The sequence below is a fragment of the Bos mutus genome, chromosome 21 (genome assembly GCF_027580195.1).
Source record: "Bos mutus isolate GX-2022 chromosome 21, NWIPB_WYAK_1.1, whole genome shotgun sequence".
Taxonomy (NCBI): domain Eukaryota; kingdom Metazoa; phylum Chordata; class Mammalia; order Artiodactyla; family Bovidae; genus Bos; species Bos mutus.
Window position 1 is genome coordinate 40613551 of NC_091637.1, and position 20277 is coordinate 40633827.

Genomic DNA, 20277 nt, shown 5'->3' on the forward strand with positions numbered 1-20277 from the left:
TCTTCTTTCAAAGGTTGAAAGTGAAAAAAGTGTTAGTCGCTCAGTTGTGTCCAACTCTTTCTGACCCCATGGACTGTAGCCCACCAGGCTCCTCCGTCCCTGGGATTCTCCAGGCAAGAATACTGGAGTGGGTTGCCATGCCCTCCTCCAGGGGATTTTCCAGACTCAGATATCCAACCTGTATCTCTATGTCTCCTACATTGGCAGGCAAGTTCTTTACCACTAACACCACTTGGTAAGCCCTTAATAAGATGTAACATGAATGTGTTAGTTGCTAAGTTATATCCAACTCTGTGATGCCATGGAGTGTAGCCTGCCAGGCTAGGCAAGAGTACTGCAGTGGGTTGCCATTTCCTTCTCCATGGGATCTTCCCAACCTGGGCATCGAACCCGTCTCCTGCATTGCAGGCGGATGCTTTACCTTAACGACCAAATGAAAATGTTTCTGCCTTCTTTAAAATTATTGTTAAAGACAACATTCTTTACATTTCCTGGAGCTCTTTATGCTGCTGCTGCTGCTAAGTAGCTTCAGTCGTGTCCGACTCTGTGCGACCCCATAGACGGCAGCCCACCAGGCTCCTCTGTTCCTGGGATTCTCCAGGCAAGAATACTGGAGTGGGTTGCCATTTCCTTCTCCAAGGGAGCTCTTTATACATGTTCCAAATCAAAAGTTTTTTTATAACTCACTTCCAGAAAAAGTTTTTCTTTTAAGGTGGTATAAATCTTTTTAATCATTCAGTAAATAGTATAATGAATTTCCTGCCTTTTTGTTGTTGTTGTTATAGCCTTCCAGGAAACTCAAAGATAAATTTCATTACTACTCTATTTTTTAAGAGTCCCCTGCGTCCATTTTACATGATTTATAAATCTTTATACAGAGACCTGCCATGCTGCGATTCATGGGGTTGCAGAGAGTCGGACACGACTGAGCGACTTAATGATTATAAAAATGTACCCTTCAGAATTAGTAAAAACATGTCATTGATGCACACATCTCCAAAACAGGCCTACATCTTATAGTTTTCCCAGAAGCATGTTCTTTTTATTTAATATAACACTAATAATGGTATCTTATATCTTATTGGAGTTTAGATTTGACAAAATGTAAAAATGTCTTCAACAACAATAAATGTAATAGGAAAATACTAGTGTAGAAGAACATTAAAATTGGAAAAACTAGGTATGGAGTTAAGCCTTATTAAATATTTCAACTTATCTACCATATTTCAAAGAGCTATTTCTCATGTCTTACCTTTTAAAAATTAATATGTGTTGAAGGAATTGGTCTTTGCTATACATAATTATTTGAAAACATCTTATATTCAGCTTATACTCTTTGTTCCAACAGAAAAAGTTATGCAAGCTTCATATTTCAACCTTAATATAAAATTTCCCAGAATCATGTGTATAAACATTTTCTTTCAGATCCTAATTATTCAACAAAGCGTATTGGATCAATGACTTCACACAACCACTACTGTCAGTATCATTTGACTACCATACCATTAATCAACCACATCTCCTGGGGAGGAGGAGAATAAACCGTCCCACAATACGTATATTATAAAAATCATTTCTAGAGTGGACCTCCGAGCAAAGTTTGGAATCAGCACTAATGCCCATCTACCTTACAAGTTAATTGAATCTCATCAGGCTTTTTCTTCATAAAAATGTATTTTAGAAATTACTATTTGAGCTGAATGTTAATAATATGAGCAGAACCTTTTGTGTTGTATTTGAAAGGCATAATAATATTTTCAAATTATCTTGTTATGCTAACCTATGAATACTGTGTTTCTCTGGAGGATGTACTAATTTTATAGCAGATTTCAAGGGCCATACATTCCTGGAAGATATTACCAGGCATTTCCCCCTGATGGATTTATTTCTTCTTTTTCCATATTCCTAGAGCCCTTGTCATTTCCCTCACTTCCTAGCATTTATTCAAACCTTTCCATGTGGCTTTACTTGGCTATTGTGAGGGAAAAGACAATATAATCTGATGGTTAAGGATAAGGGCTTTAGAAACCCAGATGGGTTCTGCTCTCTACCTGTGTGACGTGGTACATGGCTTCTAAGAAACCTGGGCATTAGTATTTTCATTTATGAAATTAGGATGATACCCACCTTGCAGGCATGTTACAAAGATTCTATGGTAATATGTATGAAGAGCTTGATACAGTGTCAGGATGACTATTATTTCAGCATTTTGGTTACACTTTTGCTGAGAACCAAATGTGCAACTTTCTGGCCCAAACTGTGCAGTGAGAAAGAAGGATAAGCCATCAGCAGAAAATTCCCAGGACTGGAAGTTATGGACCATCTTCTACCCTGGTGACTGAGCATCTAGTCAGGGCTACAAAGCATCATGCAAGTAGTTAGGGACATAGAGGAGCACAGGGCATGGTCACTGCCTTTAAGGAGCTGACAGTCTTTTAGACATGAAATGCCACAAATAAAAAGCAAAGCAGTATAGAAATAAAAAGGGGAGAAGAGACAAATCTCCCTTGCAGGAAAATTCCCAATAACTGACGTAGCTACTCTGCCCTCAAGGAGGCTGATAACTCCTTACTACTTAAGGATACACAGCCTCCCAAAGAGGATAATATGGAAAGGGGAAACAAAGAGTAGCTTTACCATAGAGAAACCTGACAAACACTGCCTCAGCCAGATGACCAAGGTCAACATCAACAGTGAGAAGTCATGCTGATACTATGAAACCTTAATATGATGTGATGTATTACCTCACCTCTGTGGTCCTCCTTTCTGAAATACATAACCCCAGTCTAACGGTGAGAAACACATCAGACAAATCCCAATTGAGGAACACTGTACAAAATACCTGACCAGTACTTTTCAAAGATGTCGAGGTCATCGAGGTCATCAAAATAAAGAACACTGAGAAGGTGTCACAGTGCAGAGGAGTCTAAGACAAGCTGACTAAATGCAAGGTGGAATCCTGGATAGGATCCTGGAAGAGAAAAAGGACATTAGATAAAAACTAAGGAAATCTGTATAAAACAGCGATTTCAATTAACGTTAATGCATTAGCATTGGTTCACGAATTCTGACAACTGTACCATACTAATGTTATAATAACAGGAGAAACTGAGTGTGTGGCATATAGGAACTCTACTATCTTATCAATTTTTCTATAAACCTAAAGCTGTTCAAAAGCCTAAATGTATAGGGTGTTGGTCAGGACTGAATGATATCCCTTTTAAAAATGAAAACAAAATACCAACAAGAAGAACATAAAAACTTCAGGGTAAGAGCAGATTCATACTTAGCTAAAAACAAAACAGAGCAGACCTATAAGCTAGAGGTTATCTATGTAGACAATGAGCCAAATCCACTCAGAGATACATCTGATGCTCATCTTCAGAAACTCTCTTAGGGCTATCAGCAGCATCCTAAAGCTTGAAGATGCCACCTAGGATATCAGTTTCAGAGGCAGCCCACTTCCTTCTCAATGCCAACCCATTCTGTGATCGGACAGCATATGCAGGAAAAACTGCTTTTGAAAATGAGTTTTCAACCTTTCTGTTAAGGGTTGTTTTCGAACAACCATCAGGCCAGAAGATGCTTTCATGTTTTATTAGGGGAACATAGTAGGCACATTTAAGGTGGAATTGTAATGAGATCCTAAAGGAAATCAGTCCTGAATATTCATTGGAAGGACTGATGCTGAAGCTGAAACTCCAATACTTTGGCCATCTGATACAAAGAGCTGACTCACTGGAAAAGACCCTGATACTGGGAAAGATTGAAGGCAGGAGGAGAAGAGGACGACAGAGGATGAGACGGTTGGATGGCATCACTGACTCAATGAACATCAGTTTGAGTAAGCTGCGGGAGTTGGTGAGGTACAGGGAGGCCTGGCATGCTGCAGTCCTTGGGGTCACAGAGAGTCGGACACGACTGAGGAACTGAACTCAACTGTAATGAAAAGACAATGAAAGAAGAATGAAAAATTAGAACTAGTAACTTAACCTCTAACATTGACCTAAGCATTATGCCCTTTGAGTAGTACATTAGAATCACCTGGAGAACTTTAAAAACTCATCATGCCCTGGCCCTGGCTCAAATCAATTAGAATCTCTGGGGTGGGGCCCAGGCTTTAGTACTTTTTAAAGCTCCCCAGGTGATTGCATTGTGCAACCCAGTTAGGAATCCTCTGCTCTACAGGGAGTTAGTCTAAACTTTGAATATCAAATACTCTTAAAAAGCTGGATTAAACCAGGCATCCTAGGAGTACAAAACCCTGAGATATTACTCAGTTGAATATAAAACTATAATTTTAACAATTTGTCTTTTTAAGTCAAACGTACGCAGATTTGACTTTCCCTCTTCTTCAGATGTTTCCACAGCAGAAACAATTACCTCTTAAGTTCAGATCTTTCCCGCCCCCCCTCAGTATACTTAAGGAGAATAAGAAATCTCATCCCCATTCTCCCACCCTCAGTGGTTGGCCTTTCAAAATAGAAAAATAAAGACTTCTCTTAAATGTTTCAAAACAAAATAATTAAGATGTATCTTTGGGTAAATAACCCATGAAACCCAATGAGGTATTTCCTTTATTTTGTAGTAGTCACAGACTCAGGATCAGTCACAAAAATAGTTGCATAGTTCTGACTCTGCCAAATGGCTCAGTGACATTACATCAGAGGAGGGCTGCGCCCTGTGGGAGTTCTGAACAGCATGCACCTATCAGCCACATGCGTACTGCCTACTGAGCTGTGGAGTGGTAGCCTTTTTCCAAGATGTGAACTCTTCCTAAATAGATAAAACAGCATCATAACAATTTGCCCAGCCTAATTGGAGGAGGTTATCCAAACCTGACTGAGGATGCTCAACAAACAAGATAAAGACAGCTTTAATTGTCCTGAAGGCTTAAAATTCCTCCCAAGGAAAGTATCAGTGGCAGTGGCTAGACAGCTGGGTTTCTAAGAAAAGCGTAGCTCTTTCTACCATGAGAGGGATTAAATCTTTAAGGCAGCCTCTTTTTCTCCAAAAGGCATTTAGATAGTAAAGGGGAATGAAATTAACTTTCCCTCACCCCTCACCTGATTCAATTCTGACTCACTTCAGATGGGAAGGACAGCTGTAAAACCACTACAGCACTTGGCTTTCAGGTGGTTGGTGGTATGTTTGTTTCCGAGGTGTAGGAATACTATTCAGCAATAAAAAGGAAGGAAATAGGCATACATGCTATACATGAATGAAACTCAAGAACATTCTGCTTAGTAAAAGAAGCCACGTATTGTATCATTCCATTTATATGAAACACCAATAAAAGACAAATCTTTAGAGACAGGAAGTAGGTTGGTGTTGCCTAGGGCTGAGGGTGGGAGAGGATTGGTGGCCAACAGTCTGAAGGGGCCCTTTTGGGGGTGCTGGGAGTGGTCTATAACTCTGTATGTAAACTTATTAAAAATGGTGGGAATTACTGAAAAGGGATGGATTTTGTGATACAAAAATTACTGGTTATTCTTTAAACCTAAATAAAGTCCTATTCTTTGGATTAAAAAAAAAAACTTAAACGAAACCGTGCCTCCTCTCTTGGATCTGGGAGTGGGTTCCCCAGGGGTCATGCAAGTCATCTGTCCGTCACTTACACTCCCCGTGAATTCTACTTTCTCCCGTTTCCTCACGTAAAAAGTCAGCAGGGTGAGAGAAATACAGGGTGTTAAGCACGTTCCCAAATCTTAAATGTATGCAACCACAGCAGACACCAGGTCTGGGAATTTGAAAGGCAGTCAGACACAAACGCTTCCTATTCTGGAAAAGAAGAAAAAGCAAATGTGATGCAGAGTCCGGGCTCCACGGGACAGTAGATGGAGCCGCCGAAGAAAAACCGACTCCGGCAGAAGCCAAGTCGGGAAACCAACTCGGGAGGCTGGATCCCTAAGTCCGAAAGATAACCAGTCCGTGGACGGGGCTCCTCACGAATACGGGGCACGCGTGATCACACCCAGGTTGGCCTGACTTTAGAAGTACACCGTAGGAACAAAGTAGGAACTTTGCTGCCACCGGGAGCACGAAGTTGGGAAGTTTGTTTCCGAGGCCGCGTGTGTACCTGGCTCTCCTGGGGCCCAAGGCCTCCGCGTTCGCGGCGCCGCCGCTCCCGCCGCGGGGACCGTGCGTGGGGCCCACTCCTCCCCAGGCCCGAGAGAGAGGCCGGCTCCCTCTAGCCCTGGTGGGGTCGCCACACGTCGCGCAACCTCCCTGCCGGAGCGCGGTGCCGCCGCCGTCTCACACGCGTTCGGAAGGGCCTGACGCCTGCTCCCACGAGGTCCCCGGGCCTCCCCCCTGCTCCCACGAGGTCCCCGGGCCTCCCCGCCCACCCCCGGGGATGGACGCGGCGTCCAGGTGGCCGAGCCCCGCGCCGCGGGGGTGGCGCCTTGGGCAGGGAAGAGGCGGGGGTGCGGGCGGAGCTGGATGGCCGCCACCCGGCCCCCGGGGACCCGCTCGCACCCGCTCCCCGCGCGCCCCCCGCACAGTGCTCATGCGCGCAGCGCAGCCTTTATAGCCGCGCGGGAGCCGCGCTTTCCGCACTCGGGCGCAGCCGGGCGGTTCCGACTCAGGTGCAGAGCCCCCGGCGTCCGGCGTGGGCTAGAGGGTCCCTGCCGCCAACCAGGTCTCTCTCCACTCTGTCGCTCGCAGCGTGTCTGTCTGTCTTCACAGCGCACGCTCCTCCTGGTCCGGGGTTGCACCTCGATTCTGCGTTTGGCTCGGTTTGCAGCCCGAGCGTCGCCTCCAGCTAGAGAACGGGGCACGAGCTCCCGGGCAGCGGCCTCTCCGGGCTCCCCCTTTCCTTGGCAGCCCCTGGGTTTCCGAGGAGTGGGGTGGGAGGCGGGGAAGGGGGGGGGGGTATCCCGCAGGCGAGGGCGGGCGCGGTGGGGGTGGGGACGCAGGGGTCTCTGTTGCATTCTCCGTCTCTCCCAGGTCCGAGTAGCCCCTCTTCCACCAACCATGTGGGCATCCTGGATTCCGGTTCTCTGCCTCGGTGGGTACGCGCGCCTCTCCCCGCCCCTTTGCCCTCGCACCGAGCGAGGTGGAAGCTGGAGTCAGCCCTCGCGCTGTCCTCTCTCCGCAGGTGTCTGTCTGCTGTTGCCGCCGGAGCCGGTAGGCAGCGAGGGAGCCGGTGAGTTGCGGATCCCGGCTCGCGGAGCAGGGCTTCGTCCGGGTAGTGGGAGGGGCTGCGGGCCGGCTTGTGGAATAGCGCTCAGATGGAGCCTCTGGGCCAAGGCCGGGTACCGGAGCGTGAGGGCGCGAGGGCTGGCACTGCTGCCTGGCTCACCCCATTCATACCCACAGCCTGTCTACTCCAGCTTCCCCGTTTGTCCCTTGCGAAGGAGCTCCTGGGGTCCGACCGGGACAGTCTTCCCAAGGTGCGGAGAAGGAAACCTCCCACATTCCCCTCCCCCCAGCAAGCCGAGCAGACTGTCAAGGCTAGGGGTGTTCGTTGAGCCCCACCGAGGGAAACACTAGACCCGGGTGTTCCGCAGCGTTTGGGATCAGGGAGAAGCCTTCAGACTGTCAGAGGAGACAGAGAGAGAGAGAGACTTACATCGTTGTCCCATCTCGTGTGACCCTCTTTTTGTGTTTTTAGGAATGACCCTATAAAAGCATCTATGGGCTCATTTCACATTCGAGAGAATCTAAAAATAGTTTGTCCCCCATCTAGTAGTCTGAGTAAGGGTGTGTGGTTCGGTGTATTTTATAAAATGTAAAAAGCAGACTCTTTTCAAAATCTATCCTTTATTTTCCTTGAAAGGAGAAATGAAGGTAAGTATTGCAGAGGACTGTATTCAGCGCCCCCTGACACACACACACACTGACACACACACACACACACACACACACACTGACACACACACACACGCACGCGTCAGAGCTGGCAGCTAAAGGCTGAGCCTCTCTGGTGCGTTCGAAACTGGGAGGTAGGATTGAGGCTGTTTGATAACAGGCATGAAGCACGTAGTATGAGGCTGCTGGTTTGGGTAAGGATTTTAACTGGCCCAGCAATCTAGAGTGTTTCAGAGCATTCATAGTCAGCATTGTACTTTTCGTGGAGTCCTGCCTTCCCTTCCATGGATGTATACAGTCCAGGGTACAGCTTGGCACAGAGAGCTCTTAGAAGAGGCTCCTTGTTAGAGACAGGATACTCAGTTGGGCAGTGTGACCAGATAGTAATGCTATCTTGGGGGAAAAAAAACCACATTTTTTTAAAATTATTAACATCTGTTTCAAAAAGGTTTGGATAACCACAATGTCCAGTGTTTGGAAAATAGTATTTAATAACAATATTTAATAATTCACTTTAGTATTCACAGCAGATTGATGAATTAATATGTTTATTAAGGTATCTTGTTACATGTAGCCAAGGGCTTGTCTCTAACATCTTTTGTAGTAGTAACTGTTATTATTCATCAAGTTGATCATGTAAAACCTCAGTATTAGCGCAGGCAGATTCTTTACTGTCTGAGCAGCCAGGGAAGCCTTCAGTATTAACGCAGGCAGATTCTGTGCTGTCTGAGCTGCCGGGGAAGCCCTCAGTATGTGCCTTCTAAAACTGCATTCACTGCCTGATATCTCTCCCTGCACAGATCTGGAGCAGAAATAAGCTGGTTCAATTCAGATAAAAATGCTCTGTTCTGAAGGGGACTAACTTCTCTGTTTCCTGCCCTGCAGGAGAGGTAGAATTTTCCTTGAGCTGTGTGATCTTGGGCAAATTAACCTCATGGCTTTATTTATTTCAGCTAAAATGAATGGTTGAGCTAAATGGTATTCTTTAAAGTGAAGCATCTTTTGACTGATTTGCTTAAATTAAAATATTTTAATGCACAGCACTTGACAAAAACTGACATAAATGGCCCTCCGAAGTAAAGGATGACTTCAATTTGTGTGTGTCATGAAAATATTCCTCAGAGGTTCAACCCAGATTTAATATCTTCACCTCAGGCAACTATGTACACAATTAAAATCAGAGTTGAGATTCTGGAATGAATTAATAAATGGCCAATGACTAACAGTATTTTCTAGTTCTCATATATTCCCAAACTAATAAGAACTGAGAAAATTCTCCCATTAGACTTTATAGTGACTGAGGACTAGATTAATTGGAAAACTTATTTTTGGCTTGCTAAAATCTGGAATGGTAGAAATTGTACCTAAGTCAATATTCTTAACAAAAAGTGTAGAAATTGGGAAAGTAAAATTTTAATCTCACATCCTAGTTCCCCCACCACTACTCACCTAAAAGTCCTAAGAATGGTTATTACATTCTCTCCTTTCTCTTCAGTTCCCATCCCTATCACATGCTCTACCAGAGGCCTGGACATCAGGAAAGAAAAAGCAGATGTCCTCTGCCCAGGCGGCTGCCCTCTGGAGGAGTTCTCCGTGTTTGGGCACATAGTGTATGCGTCTGTGTCAAGCATATGTGGTGCCGCTGTCCACAGGTAAGCCCGGATACACCAAAGGGAGAGGAGAACAAGTGTGATTATTTCCTTTCCCTCACTAGCCATCTGGACACCCCCTCCCACCTAGTCTTTCTTTTGGTACCAATCTTGGCCATAGAAGATGGATACATTTTTAAGATTTTCCTGGATCTCCTTGAATCACCAACTACATAAGGGACGCTTTCTAAATAAAGGCAAATTGCATTATTTTTTGATAGCTTGCTTCCCGTGATTCTAAAACACTAGGGCTTCCCTGGTGGCTCAGATGGTAAAGAATCTGCCTCCAATGCAGGAAATCTGGGTTCAGTCCTTGGGTTGGGAAGATCCCCATGGAGGAGGAAATGGCAACCCACTCCAGTATTCTTGCCTGGAGAATCCCATTGACAGAGGAGCCTGGTGGGCTACAGTTCATGGGGTCACAAAGAGTCAGACACGACTGAGCGGCTAAGCACAGGAAAGATTCCTAACCATGTACTCTATTACTGAGTTTTTACTATACAGCAGTCATTATTTTAACTTCCAAGACAATGGTACAGTGAACAAGGTAGGTACAATTTCACCCCATTTTATAGATGAAGAAATTGGATTTAGAGAGTTGTCAAGTATCTAGCCCAGGGTTGGTTACCATTGTTAGCAAGTGCCAGAACTGGGACTGAAAGCCCAGGTCTGCCTCCAGAGCCCATATTCATCACCACTCTGCTATCCTGCAAGAGAATGGCCAGGATGACACTTCTTTTCAATGAAGTCCGAGGACAGGTAGTTAAGTATTTTGGAAAACTAAGAAAATCATTTGACACTCTTAACTCTGATCCTCTGAGCTATATGTAGGAACAGGATACTGCAAGTGTGTCCTTACTAACACTAAAGAAGTTTAACAGCAGAAAACCATTTTCTTGGGCAGATTTTGTACCTCTGCACGTTTTTAAAAAGGTTGACAGTTTTTGAAAAGGTTGATGGCTTCTCTGCTGAACTGTTTTCTTGATTAGTCAGAGCAGTAGATGCAACATAGCAGTATAAAGTCAGTCCAGTGCCCCTGCAAAAGTGTGGATAGAATCTCAGCTGCTCTTCTTGTGTTGCAGGGGGGTAATTGGCCACTCAGGGGGACCCGTGAGAATCTATAGCCTGCCAGGTCGGGAAAACTATTCCTCAGTAGTTGCCAATGGCATCCAGTCTCAGACGCTTTCCAGATGGTCTGCTTCTTTCACAGTGACAAGTAGGTACAATTAAGTTGTTCTTACTTTTGCATGAGTATTTTCTCCCTAAACCCCAAGAACGTTTTCTGCTTTTCTTAGCTCAAACTCTTTGACTCTGATGGAAAAACTTGTGATCAAGCCTGGAGAGGTCAACTGCAGGTTAAGGTCAGGGGATATGATGGGTCAGGGACACACTCAAACCAAACTTGGGCTAATAGAGGGAAAAATCATCTTGCTGCCAGAAGATGGCAATAGAAACTTGAATTGCCTGCAGTCAGGATGCCCTGACATTTAACAAATAACCCTAAAAATAGAATGAGTGTGAATTCATTTTATGAATACCTCTTAAAAATATGATACAGTAGATTCATTTTGGTTCTTTGAAACTAGATTCAGCAACTACTCCTGCAATTGCCACCACTCTATTACATTTATCATCCCATAGAACTCTAAATTATTCATTATTCTTTGATGGTAAAGAAGGAAGAGGGAAAACATAGTCTTCTTTTTATTTTAACAGAAGGCAAAAGTGGTACCCAGGAAGCCACAGGACAAGCAGTGTCCACAACACATCCAGCAACAGGTATGAAATACAGAACCTGTCTCCTAGTTGCCTGACACAGCATTGGGAAGTTATAAATAAGTGTTATTGATAGAAGCTCTCCCTCTTTTTAAAATACTGATAATAAATAAACACAAAGCAAGTGTCTTTACTGGTATATTGAGTAGGGAAACTTTCAGTATTAAATTTCAAATTCCTTATCCTTTGTTTTCATTGGTAAACTCTGGTACCAAATGTTCTCTTAAAGTCCTAGTGTTTCTCCCTGATTTGATAAACTGGTCTAAGTATCTTGAACTTCTCGTTCCATTTGTCATATAAAAAATAAATGAGTGCATGTCTATCTTAAAAATAGCCAGGGATCATCCTTTCAAAGACTGGCAATTTAAAGTCAAAGAAGCTAAGAACATTAAAATCTAACTCTGAGTTTCCAATCCTGCCTCAGTTGTGGGTTTGGGATATCAAAGTCATGGATTGGGGGCACATTAAATATGTAGGTCTACAGTCCTGACTTCTTTTTGGAGGCATTACTTCCCTATTCCAGAAAATCATGAGGAAATTGATTTTTTTAAAAAAGTTTTTTCAAGAATGCCACTCCTTATCATGAGCTTTTTCCATGTGGGTTTCTTTCTGTGGAACTGTCTTCCTGTTGATAATGCCAAGTACTTCTTTTGTTTTAGGCAAACGACTAAAGAAAACACCAGAGAAGAAAACTGGCAATAAGGGTAAGAATCTGGATATCCACTTGGGAATATAACATTTTTTCTCTCTCTTTTCTTCTTCTTGAAACTGCTAATGGAAAGATTTGTTTTGGTGTTCACAGACTGTAAAGCAGACATTGCATTTCTGATCGATGGAAGTTTTAATATTGGGCAACGCCGATTTAATCTACAGAAGAATTTTGTTGGGAAAGTGGCTCTAATGTTGGGAATTGGAACCGAAGGACCACACGTGGGCCTTGTTCAAGCCAGGTACCACCCTTGAGAAAATGGAAGGAGACTTGAATGATGTCTTGAATGACAACAAATGATCCTTTTAGCGGGTACATTAATTTCAGTTTGGTATAAACATACTGAGTTGCAGACAGTCTGGATTCTCAAACTGTAAAGTCAGAATCTAAGACTGCCTAAGCAGACTGGTAAGTGCTTCCTCTTTTGGAATAAAAGGATTTCGAGAATTACATGCTACCATTTGAGGACCAGAAGGCAGGCTAAAGTCTTATTGCTTATACAGATTACCTCTGCACATCTACTTTGCTCAGTTCCTAGGTTCTCTTCACTGAAGGAGGAAGCTGTGATGTTTATTTCTCTTCCCTATCCTATTGTTACTCTTTTTAGCTCTTTCCATATTCCGTTGATTGGCAATCTGAAGCTTAATCTTTTATTTTATAATACTATATACTGATGTCTTTTAGGATTATAATATGCTTATTAGAGAAAGCTTGAACAACATATAAAACACACAAAAACAAATTTCCTAAATATACCCCTCAGAGATAATCAATATAAAATGTTGTATTTCCTTTCAATATTTTAAGAAAACATTTGATTATACCTATGTTTATTTCTTTTTCAAAAGTTCAGATTATAAACCTGCTTTTTTATCATTCAGTATTTTGAACATCTCATATCACAAATATTCTTCCAAAAATTGAATATGTTCCTTAGCATGATTTATTTAACCATTCTATTGTTTTTTCACACTTGCCCTGTGCTGAACATCCTGTCATCTTTGTGCCATCTCTGATGAGTTCATTAGGCTAGAGTCCCAGAAGTGAAATTGGGTCAAAGGGTTGTGACATTTTTAAGGCTTCTGATATAAACAGTTAAATTGTTTTCTAAAAAGTTGATTCAGTTTAAACTACTCTCAGCAGTGTGTAAGGGTGTCACTAGTAGTATTACAAATATTTATATTTCATTTGTTCTTCTGTTATTTTTTACAGTTGGTTCTTAAATTAGATAGAATTTTTTTAACTTTTGGTGTTTTTTTGGCCATGCTACGTGGCATGTGGGATCTTAGTTCCTCAACCAGTGACTGAACCTACAGCCCCTGAAGTGGAAGCTGAGAGTCTTAATTGCTGGATCACCAGGGGAGTCCCCTAGATAGATTTCTTTCAGTGTGAGAATCTTTACCTTTGTTGTTTTTAATACATAATTTAACCACTGCCCCCCCCCAAAATTGAGCTTATTCTATTCAATATCAATTTATAACTTTAGACACATGTTTCTTTGATATGTATGCTAATTCTAACATCTCTTCTACAATGCTTGGATTATAGTAGCTTTAGTGTACATTTTAACATCTCATAGGGCAAATTCCCCTCAATTTTTTCTTCTAATTTTTTTCTTTGCTGTTTTTATCCAATTGGTTTTTCAAGATGAAAGTCTACACTACTTTGTAGACTCATACAAAGACTGCTGCTGCTGTTGCTGCTCAGTCGCTTCAGTCATGTCCAACTCTTCTCTAAACTTTCTGCTTTATAATTTTTCTGTTTTACGAAGAACATTAAATAGATAAACTATGTCAAGTTTATGTTTAAGTAGAATAAAAGAATGTCTCATTAAGGATGCACAAATAAGACTAAACCACGTAAATTATTTGGATAGTGGCAAAGTGACCATAAAAATGAAAAAGTTATTGATTCATGACATCTGATTTTGTGACCCAACATTATAATACCAGGTATGCAGAAATCATGCCACCAGAAATGCAGGAATACAATGAGTGCAATACTTGTCCTTCAGAAATCTTGATTTAATGGCAATTGATAATGCTAAGATCTTAAAATATTGCACTGATGAAATTTTGACATCTCTAAAAACTAAACATAATAAATTATGCTGTTTTTACTCAACATGGGTTCTAATGAACAGAGTGGTTATAAAAGCTGAAATTTATGCTATGTAAATAGTAAAATTTACTATTAAATCTAAAAAATCTCAAATCTGTTAAAATATATGTAATTCTAAGATTGGCAAATGTCAATATCATCTAAAAAAATTCAGTATTATAATACTTTATAATTTGCTTGTAAGTTACCTTTAAAAAATGTTGGCCTTTGTGTCACTGAAATTGCCTTGTCTGATCAGAAAATTGGGTTAATAGACCCAGACTGTTCAGAGCTTCCAAGGTCCCTCCCTGAAGCAGACTTAGCCTCACACCCACCTGTGATTCAATTATCCGGTGCCCAACTCTGCAGAGTTTCATTGAGCTCAGTGCCCTGAGCCACTTGGTCCAGGTACTTCATATAGTTGAGGAGTCAGGCAAACCTGAATTTTAAATGTGGTGTGTGTGTGTGTGTGTGTTTTTGAGGGGGGGGTAGGGGGGTAAGTTACCTAAATGTTTTGGGCCTCCATTTTTTCATTTATTAATTGGGACAATAATTCCTACCTTGTAGAGTTATGATGAAGTGAGATTAGACTTGTAGCAGGTATTTAGCATATTACTCAGAATACAATAAACCCTCAAGGTAGCAATTGTTTTTGTTACATTTCTGAAAGAACCCTAAAACTTCAAGTAAAATGCCATACGTTAGTTGCCTGTATGCTGTGGAATTAAGAAACTTAGGCATTGTCCAGTGTAAGGACTTTAAAAAAGGTACATAATGTTCCTTGTTTGTCTTTCCAATTCTCTCTGGATAACTTTTTTCTTTTTTTAACCTAGTGAACATCCTAAAATAGAATTTTACTTGAAAAACTTTACATCAGCCAAAGATGTTTTGTTTGCTATAAAGGAAGTAGCTTTCAGAGGGGGTAATTCCAATACAGGTAAGTAGACTTTGGTATCTGAGAAGTGACACAGAGGTGGTTATAAATGATCAGACACATAAGACAGTGTTATGCTATTTTATATAAGCAGATGTGAACCTCTTCCCCCTGGAATTGGTCTTGGTTAGCTCTGCACTTGATCATCTATTTAATTTTTAATGGAAAAGGTACCAAAGGGTTTACTGATATTGCTCATTAGAAAAACAAAAACATGACATCATGACTTATAATCCTCATATTAGATAGGGCAGATGTCACATTAGAGAAGTACCTGTTTAGAATGTTTAAAAGAAATGAAGATCAACAGACTCATCTAATGGACGCAGATGTGACGGGAAGAACGAGAAAAGAACTCTGGACCTTCTGAGGGGAGATTTCCTGTTCTGAGTCTGTAGTGCTACTCATCAGTCACTAAGGGGCTAGATGGAGAGAACAGGGACAGAAGTGGGAGTCAGTTCTGTGTTTCTGACTGGTGATTGATGTAAAGAAAGGAAATAGGCTTCTGGGAGGTGATGGGGGATGTGTGGGTTGTGAAGACAAAAAATAGGGCTGATGGATAATTAAACTTTCCCATCTGATGCATCTGTTAAAGAAGTGAACTCCATTCAATTTAAATTCTTAAACTTCAAAGCATGAAGTTGGTACAGGGTCACAGAAATGTCATTTGAGCAGTGGTGCTGTTCCAGTTTGCTTCTTTTTCAAACCTAGGAAAAGCCTTGAAGCATACCGCCCAGAAATTCTTCACAGCGGACACTGGAGCGAGGAAAGGGATTCCCAAAGTGGTGGTGGTGTTTATTGATGGCTGGCCTTCTGACGACATTGAGGAAGCAGGCATTGTGGCCAGAGAGTTTGGCGTCAATGTATTTATAGTTTCTGTGGCTAAGCCTATCCCTGAGGAACTGGGAATGGTTCAGGATGTTGCATTTGTTGACAAGGTAAAGAGTTGAGAGATGTCTTCTAATATAGTAGTGACTCAGTTTGGGACCTCAAGGGGTAGTGCTGACTGGCCCAGATCTGGATTAACTTTGAACACTCAAGATTTAACATTTTCATAATTTTAAAGAAACAACTTGTAATTCCTTTGGATATCTTTTATGTCTCTCTCCCATCAGGCTGTCTGTCGGAATAACGGCTTCTTCTCTTACCACATGCCCAATTGGTTTGGCACCACAAAATACGTAAAGCCTCTGGTACAGAAGCTCTGCACTCACGAGCAAATGATGTGCAGCAAGACCTGTTATAACTCAGTGAACATTGCCTTTCTGATCGATGGCTCCAGTAGTGTTGGAGAAAGTAATTTCCGCCTCATGCTTGAATTTGTTTCCAACATAGCTAAGACTTTTGAAATCTCAGACATTGGTGCCAAGATAGCAGCGGTACAGTTCACCTATGATCAGCGCACAGAGTTCAGTTTCACTGACTATAGCACCAAAGAGAATGTCCTAGCTGTTATCAGAAACATCAGCTACATGAGTGGTGGGACAGCTACTGGGGATGCCATTTCCTTTACTGTTAGAAATGTGTTTGGCCCGGTGAGAGACAGCCCCAACAAGAACTTCCTGGTAATAGTCACAGATGGGCAGTCCTATGACGACGTGCGAGGGCCTGCTGCTGCTGCACATGATGCAGGTAAGGTCCATGTCCTTTGTATGGGAAGGGAACTGGGAGGGCTTCAGTCAAATTGAGGGGGAAATATAAACTTAAATATTTGTTGTATTGAACATCTACAGGATGGCAGTCACTCGTCTAGAGTTTTACCCAGTATTAACTGATTGCATTGTCAGAGCAGCCCTACTAAATCTCATTCTACAGATAAGGAAACATACACAAATCTCACCTAGTAAGTGGTGAGGCCAATATTAAAACCCAGGCAGAGTATTAAAACCCCAAGGGACTGGGTGGTTAAGGCTCTGTGCTTCCACAAGGAGCACAGTTCTGATCCCTGGTTGGGGATCCCACATGTTGTGTGATGTGACCCAAAAAAATTAAAGAAAAAAATAAAAGATTTTGTAATCCTCTAAAAAAACCAAACCAAAACAAAAAACCCAGGCAATTACAGTTTATCATAGCTTACTACAAATCTATTTGATCATTTATCCTTTTAGTTTTCAATCTGGCATGGATTTTCTAAGATCACCAATAAAGACTAATCCTATTCTATTTAGATTTCCTTTTTAGAGTCTCTGCTCCCCAACCCCCCACTTTGAGATAATTAAATTCTATTATAAAAGGATATAAAAAGTTTCTTTTTCTTAACCTAACCTTAACATTACTGTTGGCAAAGACCACTATTTCATGAAAACATTAAGCGTGTGTGTTGCTGAGATCAAACAGGCCAACAAAAAGCTGAGATTCCCTTTCCCGGAACAAAAACTGAGTGATTGGGAGTCCAAAAATATTTAAAATACAAAAACGCTAACTTTGGAGGAGGGAATGAAGAATCTTACATTTTTCTATACTCCTCTGTGCTTCCTTTTCTCTACTTAATTCCTAATGACATCTCCTACTTCCCTGGTGGCTCAACTGGTAAAGAATCCGCCTGCAATGCCGGAGACCTCGTTTCGATCCCTGGGTTGGGAAGATCCCCTGGAGAAGGGAAAGGCTACCCACGCCAGTATTCTGGCCTGGAGAATTCAGTCCATGGGGCCACAGAGTTGGACACAACTGACCAACTTTCACTTCATTTTACATATTTATTAGCACCTCTGCTAATGCACTTGTGTACTTATACAGGTATTGATGGAAGTTTATTAAGTAGGACAGAGAATGGATACATGAAATTTTATACATACATTGGCTTATTTCTATACATCTGGCTTAATGTATTCCTCAACTAACTTATGTTGAAGATCTGTTTGCTATCATACTCCTTAAAAGTATAGCTTCCTCAATTTATGCTAACAGGACTGGATTTAGGCTAAATTCAAATATATCCTCCCTATATGATTAATTGAACTTAAGGAATTTGGGCCACACTGTTTTCATGAAAGTTATTGTTTAGTGATAGTGAAGTGAGAGTTAAAAAAAGTCAGAAAAATAAGATGGGCTTTCAGGGCTAGGTCACAGTTGTTTTGGTTTAACTTCAATTATATACTGGGCCGGACCTAAACAATCTGAACTTGAACACAGAATGAAGAGTGATGAAAACTGAAGGGGAAAAATTTTGACTTTTTTTGCCAGGGAGAGGGGAAACATTAGCGCTGCTGATAAATCAGAATTCTCTCAAGTAGCTCTTACATCATCTAAACCTGCTTTATTTATATCTTAAGTATTCACAACTCTGAGTACTTTACATAACTAGGAGGAGGCTGAAGCTTTGGATAGGAGGGGAGTAGCTATTTTAGAAACCCTCAAAACTTTATGGGGATTTCACTCGGTAGATATAGATGGTAGTCTCCATTTCATATTTATTTATTTCTGGATGTTTTCATGTTAATATTTTGGCCATGTTACATTGCATGCAGGTTCCCCAACCAGGAACTGAACCTTCACCTCTTGTAGTGGAAGCGTGGTCTTTAACCACTGGACAGCCAGGGGAGTCCCTGGCTGTTTTTACCAGAAAACTTTTGCTTTGAGATTAAAGACTTTTTTTTTTTTAATATTGGCCAGTTTGCTAATGTAACACATACAGAATGAAATGGGAGAAAGTTATCATTCAACAGCGGACTAGTCATCATTCCCCAGATAAGAGCTTTAAGACTTACCTCATTTGTATGCCACATGTTCTGTGTCTTTCTTGCTATATTATACTGGCCATGACTCCAGTATGATGAATAACTGAAGTGAAGACACCAGGTAGTCCTTTCTCTTGCCAAACTCAAGAGGGGAAGTTTTCACCATTTCACTAAATACGTTGGTTCTTATTTTTAGATTATCAGGTAAAGAAAGCTTCCTTCTCTTGCTAGCTGTGTACTGGCATGAATGGATGTTGAATTTTGTTATCAAATTACTTTTTCCTTTCAGTGATCATGTATCTGTTAAGATGGTAAATTACAATGATGGCAAAACTTCTGGTTCTGACTAAATTGGTTAGCCAGTCCCATCACAATGACTATTAAAAACCTACCCCAATAATTTGGTACAGGGGATTTACTTCAGGCATTTTAAGGCAGTTTCGTGTGCAACTGTGTACTTATGTGTGAAAAATACATACATGTAATTTTATGCTTCCCTTGGTTAGGAAGATCCCCTGGAGAAGGGAATGGCAACCCACTCTAGGATTCTTGCTTGGAGAATCCCCATGGACAGAGGATCCTGGTGGCCTACAGTCCATGGGGTTGCAAAGAGTTGGACACGACTGAGCAACTCATGTTGTAATTTTATGCAACTGTAACTTGGTTTTAATTCACTTAAAAATATTTCCATTGTAGGTATCACCATCTTCTCTGTTGGTGTGGCTTGGGCACCTCTGGATGACCTGAAAGATATGGCCTCTAAACCAAAGGAGTCGCATGCTTTCTTCACAAGAGAGTTCACAGGATTAGAACCAATTGTTTCTGATGTGATCAGAGGCATCTGTAGAGATTTCTTAGAATCCCAGCAATAATGGTGACATTTTGACAACTGAAAGAAAAAGTGCAAGGGGATATAATGTATAAGTTGTATTCTAATAATATTGAAATACTACATAGCATACTAAAATCAGAGAAAACTATTAAAGATGGCAAAAATGTAAGCAAATAAGCATTCATTTAAAGATACCTTCTAATTACAATTTAGGCTTGATTGTTCAGAACGCTTCATCATCATGATCCTTAGAATCTCAGGAAAGAGACAGTGTAGATTATTAAGAGTTCTATTTTAACATGCATATTAAATGTATAAATATGCAAATTCTATACAGCTCAATAAAAGAACTTGATATTTAGACCCAAAGCAACATTCCTTCTCTAATTATTACATATATAAGGAAAATGAAAGACAAATAGAAAAAAGCTCCTTAACTTAAAATATATTTTGACCCAAGTAGATGTCTTAAAAGTCAATCAACAATATAGATGTTACTTAATACCCTAAAGTTGTAATTACAGATGAAATAGAAGCGATTTAGGTCATCAAGCCTCTTTTGCAGTGTATTTTCAAAACTTATAGCAAATATCACACTGAACAAGATGGCAGCATTTGCCTGGTATTTTTCTATTTATATCCTTAGTTTTATAGTGTATTGATGTATTTGGCTTGTACTCTACAAGTCACCAATGTATTGAAAAACAATTAAGTTGGTAAAATTTTACTTACCACTTAGAAGCATTTAGCTTTAAAGAAAAGCACATCTTCCAAACAGCTGAACTGCA

General features: G+C 41.2%; 1 protein-coding gene and 1 long non-coding RNA gene across 6 annotated transcripts in view; one reads left to right on the forward strand and one right to left on the reverse strand.

The window, feature by feature from the left end:
• LOC138984423 (uncharacterized) overlaps positions 1 to 6395 on the reverse strand; it is a 151267-nt gene extending 144872 nt beyond the window's left edge. For 2 of the 4 annotated variants that reach the window (XR_011461697.1, XR_011461694.1), the window contains exons 1-3: positions 5619 to 6060; positions 3740 to 3939; positions 2843 to 2971 (exon numbers count right to left, since the gene is read on the reverse strand). This is a non-coding gene — a long non-coding RNA (uncharacterized lncRNA). The other 2 variants (XR_011461696.1, XR_011461695.1) reach the window with 2 other exon arrangements.
• A 118-nt stretch (positions 6396 to 6513) lies between these two features.
• Positions 6514 to 19858, forward strand: COCH (cochlin). Of its 2 annotated transcripts, none has more exons than XM_070358677.1 (12): positions 6514 to 6640; positions 6949 to 7009; positions 7100 to 7147; positions 9308 to 9464; positions 10544 to 10677; positions 11178 to 11240; positions 11897 to 11941; positions 12040 to 12187; positions 14880 to 14983; positions 15692 to 15918; positions 16096 to 16612; positions 19354 to 19858. In XM_070358677.1, the coding sequence occupies exons 2-12, from the start codon at positions 6976 to 6978 to the stop codon at positions 19527 to 19529; spliced, it is 1653 nt and encodes a 550-aa protein (XP_070214778.1). In that variant the 5' UTR covers positions 6514 to 6640; positions 6949 to 6975; the 3' UTR covers positions 19530 to 19858. The 2 variants fall into 2 exon arrangements, with proteins under 2 accessions (XP_070214778.1, XP_070214779.1); XM_070358678.1 differs by having other exon boundaries at positions 6564 to 6587.
• Positions 19859 to 20277: the final 419 nt, after the last annotated feature.